Raw genomic sequence first — 12,804 nt, forward strand, 5'->3', positions numbered from 1 at the left:
GGACAGTGGTATAACAGTACAACATAAGAACGAACTATAAAAATCCGTTGAAAAAGGCTTAACTCATCAGATGGACAAACAATACAAGTGGACGTGGCCAGGTACTTATACATCCCGACACAAAAAGAAACAACGAACAGACCTGAGAGTACTCGCAGTTATCTGACAGGTAGTTCAAAGCCACTAACAACTAATAAAAAAATCATGCATCTAAGACTAAAATATCAATCCGTACACATCCAACATCCGATGGATTTAGTGTAAAGACGTCATAAACAGCCAAAGAAAAACATGACCTTGTGCAATGCCAAGTTACAGGTATCGACAGATTGTAGATCCATGTATATGTATATGTATATAACATACTAGTAATATTTAGTTGGCTTTTAATTTACTGATAACAAGATCAATATTTTTACTAATAAAAACAATATTCAATGATTTTATTACAGTAATGAATATGTAACCTTTTAGAATAAGTCTATTCAAAGGAGCGACAAGTTTACATAGATCATTTCTAAATTTCCGGGCACAGTTAACAACATTTCCGTAAAAATGAGGATGTGCTATCCCGTTTGAAGTAAGTTTTTCTACAGGTACAACCAAACTTCAAAACCTAATCTTTATATCTATGGAAAAATTTAGTTAAGGTTTTAAGCAATTTATGGTAACGATATCCATGGTTAAATAATTTACCAGTAATACATAGGTTGCAATCGTTAAAATCTAAAACGTCACAACAGACACGGGCATAGCGAACAAGTTATGAAATATAATCACAGTAAGATGGTGCCAATGGAACATCACCTTCTAAAAATGGAAAATTAACAATAGGGAACGAAAAATCGTCTCTTTTGTCGTAAATTTTAGTGTGGAGTTTCCCGTTGAAAACCGAAATATCTAAATCCAGGAAAGGACAGTTATTACCGAATAAATTTGATTTATTTAAGGTAAATTCCTTAGGGTAAATTTCAGCAGTATTTTGAGAAAATTCTTGATTATTTAACGAAATCAAGATGACGGTAAGTGTTGAATTTATCAATTAAATGCAATTTCGACGGGTCTTTACTGAGTTTAGTCATAAACTGTGAGTTCAGTATTTTATTACTCTTTTTTTGTTTTGTATAATTCACCGTCGAGCTAAATATATAACTGTGATCGGATGAAGTTACTGTTATGGTCCTAGATATTTTCTCTGAAATCTTATTCCATGTACGCCTAATGTAGACTTCGTGTGGATTCTAAACTTCGAAGTAAAATAAAGAGATCTAGAAGTCGAACAGTGGTGTTTTCTAGTTTGAACTATAGATTTCCCTCATGGAATCAACGCTTTCGACAATAAAATTGAAGAGGCGCACGTTTTTTTTTAAATGATAGATTACATTTCTCCTGAATATGTTTTGAAATTATAATATTGAAGACCAGACAAATGTTTCCCTTCCGGAAAAGTCTATATAAAGGTTTGTTTAATTTTTTAAGTGTATCTTTTCGCAATGTTCAAGTTTTGTTTCAGTATACAATTGTCTTGCTTCTGCTTTAATCATGTTTATATTGCTTTCAGCGGCGAAATGAATATATATGTTTTTAGTTCAAACAATTATAATATACATTTTCGTTATTCATCATGATCAAAATCAATGAATATAAAATCAATTTTTTTGACAGATATTCTTTTAAACTAATCTTAACATATTGAATTTTGCGTAGAAAACATTGGCATTCTTTTTATCTCAAAAAGGTCTGTCAATATTACTTTCATTCAGTACCTGCAATGCATAATATAGAAAAGCTGTAACTAAAGAATCAGAGCGTTTTCCTTAACATTGTTCTATTGTATTTAAGTTATTACAAAGTCAGGGTTCATTTTTATATGAAACTTTTATAAACTAGTCATCAGTTTTGAGATTGACACACAATTTACCAGTTACCACCATGTGTGAAATAGTCCTTATATGTGAATGGAAGACTAGTATTGTATGCACACTGATAGGTGAACCAAGTTACCCTGAAAAAAGAAAACATGATCTAATAGAAAAAAATGTATTACACTGTGAAAAGTAATACGACGGTTATCTGCCCCTGAAATACATTTGTGCGTAAATTTATGACCATTTAGTGAATTTGATCCAGAATAACTTTACTTTCAGTGCCTTTCTCATTTATTGTTTTTTTATTGGAAGCACTCCGACGTACTTTCATTAGCTTTATCCTTTTTTTTTTACTTTACACCATCACAGCGCCAAAGAGATTGTTTCTAAAATTGGACGTGTCACCGTTTTTGTTATTGATAAGATACGATTGATAGGATTGAAGGATTGTTTCTGTTTTGGTTTTATGTTGTGTGGAGTATGCATTTGTGTTCATTATTCATGTGTTCCAGCGGTTTGCCTTTTTGTAATCTTCATACTTTAGCAAAAATATTAGTTCTTAAATATGTATTTCAAAACGTCATCATGGGGTGATGTACACCAGACTAGTATTTAGAAGTGAAGATCTTTTAAAACCAAATGAAGGTTGTTACAAGAGAAGTAGCTTCTTTTTTTGGTAATCGAAAAAAAATATGCACAGAAAGAACTATCGGTAACAAAGTAAAACATTACCAATTTTTTTTCCAAGTTTAAACAAGGGTTACATTATTTGATCATATTTAAAACCTCTGATCGAACTTATATAATACAGTTTATACATGTTATATATATTAGAGAGCATAAGGAACTGAAGAAAGCCATGACTTATTTATTATTTATCACAGTCATGACAAACTAGAGTTATCCTTCTTTTTCTAACTGTAACAACGTAAATACAAACCCGCCATCAGGAGACCAAGATGTAGTGATGAACTTCCCTTTATCAACTCTAAAAATCTTTCCTCGTGGAACCATGTCATTATAATCAAGTCGGCAATCCTTGAGGGAGTACTGTATACCTAAAGAGAGTTAAGTGGGGTGTAACATAACAAGCGATGCGGTACTTGACTTTCTCGACATAATAAAATTGTAACTGTATCCCTTTTTTAAATCATTTTATCATTATCTACAATAGGTTACACACTTTGAACTCATCATTCCGTAGTTACATTTAACCATAAAAGTGCTTCCAGCTACACAAAGTTCTAAAACTTCATTTTAATTTATTTTGCAGCGTGTGGTGTAATATTTTCATAACGTTTTGTTTATCCAATAAAACGAACATGTTTTGATAAAATTGAAAATGGAAATGGGGAATGTGTCAAAGAGACAACAACCCGACCATAGAAAAGACAACAGCAGAAGGTCACCAACAGGTTTTAATGTAGCGAGAAATTCCCGCACCCGGAGGAGTCCTTCAGGTGACCCCTTAACAAATATATACTATTTCAGTGATAATGAAAGCTATACTAAACTCCAAATTGTACACAAGAAACTAAAATACTGTAAGCCACCCGAGAGAATCCTGTCCTATACTCGGTAGTTTAGTTTAATAACACTTACATACAGTATGTGACTCATGTAGCAACTCTACATTTGTATTAAACTTCCTAAATTACTTGTCAGGTATGGTGTTCGGAATGTTTAATATGTATGTATTGAGCAATCCCTTGTATTCGAGTGTTACTGAGCTAATTTTGTTCCGAACGGCTTTCCATAGTTTTTATGTTTGAACGAGCATCCTCCAACTATTGTTTTCATCAGTGTAAATTCATGTGCTTTTTGTATGTGTCCAAGTTCAATAAAGTAAAGATATCTTTCCAATGTTAACAGTTTTTATTTGTTCACTGTTAAAAGTATGTAACATTATAACATCCTAAAACTATATAAATAAACAGTTGCGTTCCAATGTACTGAATCATAAATCTTTAAATACATATTTGTGGTGTCCGACGTGGTAGGAGATAGCTTACTGTACAAAAGACGGCTAATTAAATATTATTAAACTTCATTATGTTATCCTTATTCTCACCTAAAGGTTATTTTTGCTTTATTTGTTTTCCAAGGTTTGAACTTGCCGCCAGCTAAACTTTGGGCTATCTGATATTGCTGAGTGCTCGCGCGTTTATATACTAAATTGTAATTGTCACGTGACATACTAATCCAATGGAAACTTGTCCTTTCCGGGAAGCCGGAACTATAAAAATTTCAGATAATGAAAAACATAATATACATATCATCTTAAGTTGTCCGAACATTGTCCTTATACATAAAATATCAAAACAAAGCTATAGCATCTAAAATATCGATACAGAAGCTTGAAATAAACAATCGGACACCACTGCGCGCGCATTGATTTAGCAGACGATCTGCGTTAGTACATAATTAGTAAATAACATATAACATAGTTCATTTCAACCATCTAAATATTTACAATATATTTGTGTACGGCAGGGTAAACTTATAAAATATCTTATCTCTGGTATTAAAAATACGATATTAGATCAATTGTCCAGGGGACCATGTTTCTGTCCCCACAAAATGGCAGACGACAAAGTCTACGTAAATAAACAATTGCAGTTGAAGTATTTTCCTATGTATATCAGGCATATTAGACGTTTAAATATGAATATTTGGTTACAAGAAATGATCATTAATACGGGAATTACATGATATATAACATGAAGAAGGTAAGCCATGAGTAATTAAAGACATTCCCTGCCGTAATACTTGTACAACAAAAAATGTAAACAAATGAAAATTCATTTCACTTCCAGTGTTTTACACATTAAAAATTTGATTAACTTGATTATTACCACCCTAGTACCAACATATGTACACACCTAACTTGTAAAACTATGTTTGAGCTAATGAAATGCCTCCCCTGCAATTTATTGGCAAACAAAAAAATGTAACTTTGGCCTGTGAAATCCATAAAAATATAGTAAATTAATGCCATATCTTTGATTAAAAAAAAAATGTTTTACTTGCTCGTGCGAGCCAAGTTACTATGCGTAAGAACACAACCGTTATGTTTAAAAGAATAATATTTCTGTTTCTGAATTTATTATAGCATAACAAGTATTTCCAATGCCTTACAATACAAACAATACAAGACTAACAAAGGCCAGAGGCACCTGACTTGGGACGGGCGCAAAAATGCGACGGGGTTAAACATGTTTATGAGATCTCAACCCTCCCCCTATACCTCTAGACAATGTAGAAAAGTAAACGCATAACAATAAGCACATTAAAATTCAGTTCAAGATAAGTCCGAGTCTAATTTCAGCAAATGTAACCAAAGAAAATAAACAAAATAATAGTTTGCTTGATAGTAGAAAGAACTTCAGTCTCGAACAAAAATTTATTGTGGTATTTTCAATGCCGAATATCAAAGAAATACTTAACAATAAGTTTAGTATTTTTGACTGATGTGTCTCAAAATAAATTATCTAAGAAATTAGTTATGTGGAAAACGCAATAAAATGTGTTCAGATATTTCAATCAATGTGCATTTACAAACAGGAGCTGTTGGTAATATTTTTTTGTAAAGTGTTCACTCAGACCACTGCTGTAAGTTGTGATTTTAGCGTATTAAGGACAATCTTAGTTTTCTTAAAAAAAATAGTGATATATAATAATGAAGGTATAATTTATGTTATAATCTCGTTCCTAAAATGTACAATAGACGGAAGAAAACGTTTATGATAATAATTCATTCGTGCAGGTAAAGGAGGAAAGTCTCCTACCTTATGTGTCCCATGCATATGAGATTGGCCACAGTTGGTATGAAAGACAGACTGGAGATCTATAATTATCAATCTAATGAGACAAATTAAGTTTATGATTGTTTTTGCATTACCCTGAGAGTAATTCACTCGGTCTTGTTTTAGAAGAATATGTAGATTAGTTAAATAAACACCTCCAGTAACTTTACGTGCTGACTCCAATTTAAAAAACTTCGGTTGAAACGGGTCTGGGTATCTTAACACTAAATAGTAACGTGGTTTAATCGTGAAATGTTCGCCTTTTCAATTAAAGTGTTCAAAAAGTAAAATCGCAAAAATACTGAACTCCGAGGAAAATTCAAAACGGAAAGTCCCTAGTCAATTGGAAAAATCAAATGCTGTAACGCATCAAACGAATGGATAATAACTGTCATATTCCTGACTTGGTACAGGCATGTTCTTAAGTATAATGGATAAAACCAGGTTTTAAAGATAGCTAAACCTCTTACTTGTATGACAGTCGTATACAGTTCCATTTAATTGACAACGATGTCTGAACAAAACAAACAGACAAAAGGTTTAAGACTATTTGATTTATAATTCACTTTACTAAAAATGATGTTTGATTTATTCAGTCTGATATAAAGAAAATATGACAGACATATATTTGTCTTCTTCAAAGATTGGTTTATTGTTTCAACATCTGCTCTTTCTGACCCACAATTTTTATTTGAGTGATCCCATGCCATTAATATACAGTGTATATACTTACCTGGTTCTCTACAACATTTCATCATTCGTTTCAAACCTAGTAGGAACCATCCACTAAAATAACCATGTTTAGGACACTGGAAAAAACTGCCCACCATTGAAGCTTTCAAAACAAATGTAAAAAATAAATGCATAACGTTCTGAGCCACAAAGTTAAAAAGACATGTTGAAAAATTAGGAATCTATATATTGACCTAAATTTGAAATCCAAGATGCACTTGATTCATTATATGCTCGTACATTTGTAACATTTCAAAATCGTATTTGCTTTAAGAAAAATCGACGTTTATCAAATTGTAAACACAATATACATAACCAGGATATCTTATATATACACATGGAAAAAAGTATTGCAACACCTTGATTTTTTAAAACTTGAAAAATCAGCCTCTTATTTTGGATGGAATATGATAAAATATTTGTAAAATAATATTGAAACATAGTTTATGATAAGATTGGCATTTAAACGAACAAAAAATGTTTGAAAAAAAAAATGAATTATCTAACCACAATTTTAATAACAAAATGAAGTGTTTTTTGTACAAAAAAATGCATTTTACAACTTTTACTGTAGTCGAACATTACAATGTCTGACATTTCAAAAAATCTTAAGATGATTGTTCAAATCATGGTTGATCGTTATACGCCAAAGGATTAGTACTTGGTGTGCAGCCTCCATTCAAACGGATAATCGCCTCTCGACGTCTTCTGATTCCTGCCATAAATCGACTTGTTTGTTGCTAAGGCAGCAGTAACCATTTCTGATGAAGGGCATTGTTTATTTCATGACGTGTTTGAACTGGGGTGTCCTTCCGCGCACTTTACGCCCAATAGTGTCCCATATATGCTCAATATTGTTCAAATCCGGGCTACGATCGGGCCAAGAAAGATGAACCGAATTCCATAGGAACAATTGATCTTCCTCCACGATGCTAATTTCCAATTTTGGTGAGCTCCGCACTACATTGGATACGGACAACTGTGTGTCTGTTCGTAAGCAATGGTCCCCGAAATGGTCTGATCGCACGATAACCAGTAGGGATGAGTCGATCTCGAACAGTTCTTGTTAAAAGGCTCATGTATGCCCACCACTCTCTTTTTAGGATTGTATTGTATGCAATGGGTTTCCTTCTGACCAACCTTTAGTATGCTTGATTTTCCCTAGCAGATGGTATAGGGGGTCTTCTTGATCTCAGAAGGCCTTTAACATCGTTTGTTGCCTGATTTTTACTCTCAAAACGACTTATAGTGGAATGGTGATGACCAACAATACGTGCGGTTGTCACAGCGACATTCTTGCTTCTCTCATGCTGATTATCTGCGCCATATTGCTGCAGTTAAGACTTGTGGAGGACCCATTACAAGGTGTCAATCACATAACTTTATAAAGTTGGCTATTTAAAGTGTTGAAAACAATGAAGATAAAAACATCTGTTTTGCTGTTTACGGGTACAGTAGCTGCATGTGCAGATAAGAACTTATTGAGTCAACATTTATTGATTAAACTCAGGTGATATTTAAATAATGTTAAAATAGTTCTATTTTACCAAATTATATCACAAAAAAATAAAGAGTGTTTTTTTATTTTCAATTTCAATTTGGTGTTGCAATACTTTTTTCCATGTGTATATTAATTAACACTATCATTACTTTGCAAATAGTTAAAGACTGGTGAACAAAGACATTTTCTTTCATTTAATCTTTATTTCAATAATTAAAGTTTCGGATTTTCTGTCTGCACCTTACTATACATTTAAGTTTTAAAGTTGAAATCCTCAATTCATAATGACGGTATTCGTCTAAATCAAATACTTACGAAAGGTTTTGCACTTAACATTTTTACCAGACCCAGGTCCAGGTTTACATGTGAATCGATCTTGATCTGGGAAAACTTGATCTGGGACAAGGCCATCTGGACACATTTGTATCTTCTTATAAGGTCTTGTCAGGACTCGTATAGTTCCATTTGCACTTTTGACAAAAAGTATTGCCAAAAGTACAAATAATAAACCTTTATTGGCAAAAGAAAGTATCAGTTTTCAAAAACTATGTATTGTGAAAACTTACAAGTTCAGACAAGATTGGCTCATTCTGCTGACGAGACGTCAATAAATTAGACCGCGCGTTGCAAGTACATGTTAGAAGTATTCTACCTCTCCAATGTTTGAAGTCAGACATGCTAATTGTTTTTAGAAATAACCATAATAAACTATTTAACACATTGAGTGATTTAATTTCAACCGAAATGTTGAATCTTCGAGGTTTTTGAGTGAAACATACATCATCTTCGTTGATATACACGTATCTAGTATCAAACTGAAATAGTACCAACATATGTACAACATGAGATGTTCTTGCGAAAACTGGTGTATACAACTAATTATGTTTTTACGTTTTGACCGTACCTGATGGTATTTGCCATAGACAAGGAAATAGGTATACTATTTTTTTTATATAAATTTAATTTTTATCCCACTACATGTGCTATATTGTAAATTTTACGGACGCCATCACGAGTAGGTTGACCATAATGGAAATACCGTTTCACGGATGATATCGGATATGTTCTTTATGTCGTTACTACAATTCCCTTTCCTTTTCAAGAATGTGAACAACTGAATTAGACTATTTACCGGATTTGTAATAACATAAGCAACACGACGGGTGCCACATGTGGGACAGGATATGCTCACCTTGCGAAACACCTGAGATCACCCCAAGTTTTTGGTGGGGTTCGTGATGCTTAGTCTTTAGTTTTCTTTGTTGTGTTTTTTGTACTATTATTTTTAGCCATGGCGTGATCAGTTTATTTTCAATCTATAAGTTTGACTATCCCTCTGGATGTTTGTATGCATGCATAGACAAAATATAATCATTAGTCAAGAATACATAATTACAATTGCGTGTGAGCATCATCAAAGACTACAAATAAACTTACTTCAAACGAGTACTAGTTAAAATAGTTTTCTATAAATTTTCTCTGACATTATTCTACTGAATGTCTATGCACAATGCTATATTGTAATATAAAGAATAAAGAGGACAAACATTTATGAGTGTGTAAAGGTGTTTAATGCGTATATATACTTGATATTCAACATATCTTTTTTTAAATGCATAAAAGAGAAAATAAAATACAAAAACTATTAAACAAAATTGAAGTCTTAGCAACCCTACCAAAACTTGGTGTGATCTTAGGTGTGTTTTGAAAACGTAGTCATATCCTGCTCAAGAAGTGTGGCACACGTTAGTAATGAAATAGTAGATTTCATAACAAAAGTGAAATAATATAAACAAAATAATTACACAGAAATTGTCTGTACTAAAATCGACCAAAGGCTGTATCGTCAAATGTCAAGCTTTATGACTGCAGTTATAACATGTATAAGTTGGCCGCAGGATTTGACACATTTAATTGCTTAGGTAAGTCCATCGAGCTTACATATGTTTTTTTTCGAAACTACACTTAATTTTGAATCAATTAGTTTGGCTAGTTAGAATTTAGCAAGCACGTAAGTTCCAAACCTGCGATTTACTTTCAATTTGAGAATTACCTAGGACGATTGTCTTTCCCCCCCAAAAAATCAGAAACATTAATTTATAATTCTTGTAGATGTAATTTTATCGTTGGAACTCTAAAATTTTCAATTGCAGTTGATATCATATTTTCACAATGAATCTTACCTTTCATTTTGAAGAGGATAACTTATCTAGGAATATTTGAATAATGTTTTTGTTTTAATGTATCACATGTATATGTTATGATGTAGTGTATGTCATCATCCTTCAACAAGTCGTAAAGAGGTACTTTGCAGTGAACAAATCATAAAAAGATAATGTAATATGGACATATCCATCACCTGATATGTTGTTGGCTCTAGATAAATATATTGTTCTTATTGTGCAGAAGACCGTATTATTTATAACGGTTTACTTTTACAAATTGTGACTTTATATATAGAATTGTCTCGTTGGCACTCATGTCATATGTTCTTATATCTAGATTACTAGATTAAAAATATGGTTTTGCGTCACAAATGTGGTATCTATAACTTTATACTGTTTAACATATTACGTGCTTTCATGTCCAGAAAATCAATCCCAAATGTAATACAATTTGCACTTAAACGCTCGTTATGTCACTACTTTCCATAAACCTTTTTTCGCAGTACTTTGAGAAAGGATTATGCTATGTATCCGTGTATTATGTATTCGTAATAAACTATCACAGGTACCGAGACCAAACCACGGAAGCAAGACGTGCTCCGCGTCCACAAAAAAAACTAATCAACGATGCCCAAATAAGGAAAATAATCCAAGCATAGCAAGAAGTTAAAGAGCACAGAAGACTTGAAATTCCGACAGGTCCTTCTAAACACAAACAAAGCAATCGTTTACTGAGAAAAAGCACAAACTTCTGAATTCTCAACTTTTGTTTACTGGTTGCACCAAAAATCGGTTGACATCTGTGTTGTTACATTTTAATGTTGTGTCGTTGTTCTCCTCAGATATTTAATGCATTTCCCTCAGTTTTAGTTTGTTACCCCGATTTTGTTTTTTGTCCATAGATTTATGAGTTTTGAACAGCGGTATACTACTGTTGCCTTTATTGATTTTTATATTTGCTAATGTTTTGTCTATTTGCCCTTTTGTGTTTCTTTGATTCATAATGACGTGGCTTTTATTTATTTTTATTTTATAAGCATTTAGACAAGTTGCAAGAAGGACAAGGGAAATCTTAATTTAGATTATGCAGAGAATATGCCTAAAATATTAAATTATAGACTATTTTCTGTTGATACTTTCAACGACAAAATTATTTTACACCACTTGTATAACGTCAAACGCACAATTCTACGTTGGAGTTAATGTTAACCTAACCATGTGTCTGTCAGTGTAAGGATTCGGTCCAAGTACTTTAAATCTTTCAATCCTTTATGGGTTGATTTTCAATAGACAGATACAATCGTATAATAAACAAAGCAATGGATTAGGTTGTTTTTGAAAGATCGACTTCACCATCTCATAAAACAGAGCTTTTTCTATAAAAATGGGAATCGTAGATACAAATTTCTTGTTTTGGGATACAATAATTCATATTTTGTAAAGAATCACACTGAATCTTCCAGAAAATATACTGAAGATGATATTATTAAAATGCTGGACTTTTTGATCGACAATATATTTGTTGAGTTTGGAGGATTTATATTTCAACAGACAGTCGGTATTCCAATGGGTACTAATTGTGCACCCCTGCTGGCTGATTTGTTTTTGTATTCGTATGAAGCAGAATTTATTCAGAACCTTCTAATAGACAAAAAGAAAAAGCACCTTGCGAAATTCTTTAATTTTACTTTCCGATATATTGATGATGTTTTATCATTGAACAACCCATACTTCAGCCAATACTTACATCTCATATATCCTAGTGAACTTGAAATTAAGGATACTACTGATACTAGAAGGACTGCTTCATACCTTGATCTTTTCCTCAATATTGACGTAGATGGACGACTTCACACGAAAATCTATGATAAACGGGACGATTTCAACTTCCCAATTATCAATTTCCCATTTCTTAGCAGTAACATACCCTCTGCCCCTTCGTATGGTGTTTACATATCACAATTGATACGTTATTCACGTGCTTGTTCACACTATACGGACTTCATATACAGGAGTGTGCTCCTTACGCAGAAACTGCTCCAACAAAGTTATGAGGAGGACAGATTAAAATTGACACTCCGTAAATTTTATGGACACCATCACGAATTGGTGGATCCATATGATGTCTCTTTAACCAAACTAGCTAAGGACATTTTTACCACATGGTAGATTGTGGTTTGTCATTATGTCGTCTAATCTTTTAATTACCAAACGTGACTTATTCCCGATTGTGACTGTTTTGCTGAATGTGAATTCGTATTACTATAAGACGTGTTTCTGTACTTGTTTATCCCAAATTCATGTATTTAGTTTACATGTTTAATGTTATATTTGTAATTCTCATTTTTTCAAAATGTGTTGACGTCTTTTTATTATATTTAGGTGTTACGGATGGAAAAATTAATCACCGCCTTTATTTATTATATTTAATTTCGTACGATTAATTACGTTTGAAGTTGGATTCATAACAAACTGGATATATATATATTACAGTTAATTGCTATTAATAAGTATTGCAATATGCATTTTGTTTTAATAAATTATCAGTATTTAGTTCTAATAGAATCTCAAAGCAATCCTAATTCTATCTCACTTTTGAATTATAGTTTTTCATGTGTGACGTCATGCTGTTTCTAAATTTCATAAATTCAAATGTGGCATAACGTTTGCCTTTTCACCATCGTATGTGACGTCATTTATTTTTTAATTGCGTTGACGCCTGGATTGATTCG

The 12,804-nt window shown here is 32.5% G+C and overlaps 1 protein-coding gene across 1 annotated transcript; it reads right to left on the bottom strand.

Annotated features, from left to right (window-relative positions):
- Positions 1-1,859: 1,859 nt before the first annotated feature.
- LOC143062733 (uncharacterized) lies at positions 1,860-8,415 on the bottom strand. The gene is made up of 4 exons (XM_076234498.1): positions 8,223-8,415; positions 6,408-6,509; positions 2,809-2,926; positions 1,860-2,005 (listed from the first exon to the last, which is right to left on the bottom strand). Exons 1-4 carry the CDS (start codon positions 8,326-8,328, stop codon positions 1,918-1,920), a joined length of 414 nt encoding a protein of 137 aa, XP_076090613.1. The 5' UTR covers positions 8,329-8,415; the 3' UTR covers positions 1,860-1,917.
- Positions 8,416-12,804: the final 4,389 nt, after the last annotated feature.

This window comes from Mytilus galloprovincialis, chromosome 2 (genome assembly GCF_965363235.1).
Source record: "Mytilus galloprovincialis chromosome 2, xbMytGall1.hap1.1, whole genome shotgun sequence".
In the NCBI taxonomy this organism is placed as follows: Eukaryota; Metazoa; Mollusca; class Bivalvia; order Mytilida; family Mytilidae; genus Mytilus; species Mytilus galloprovincialis.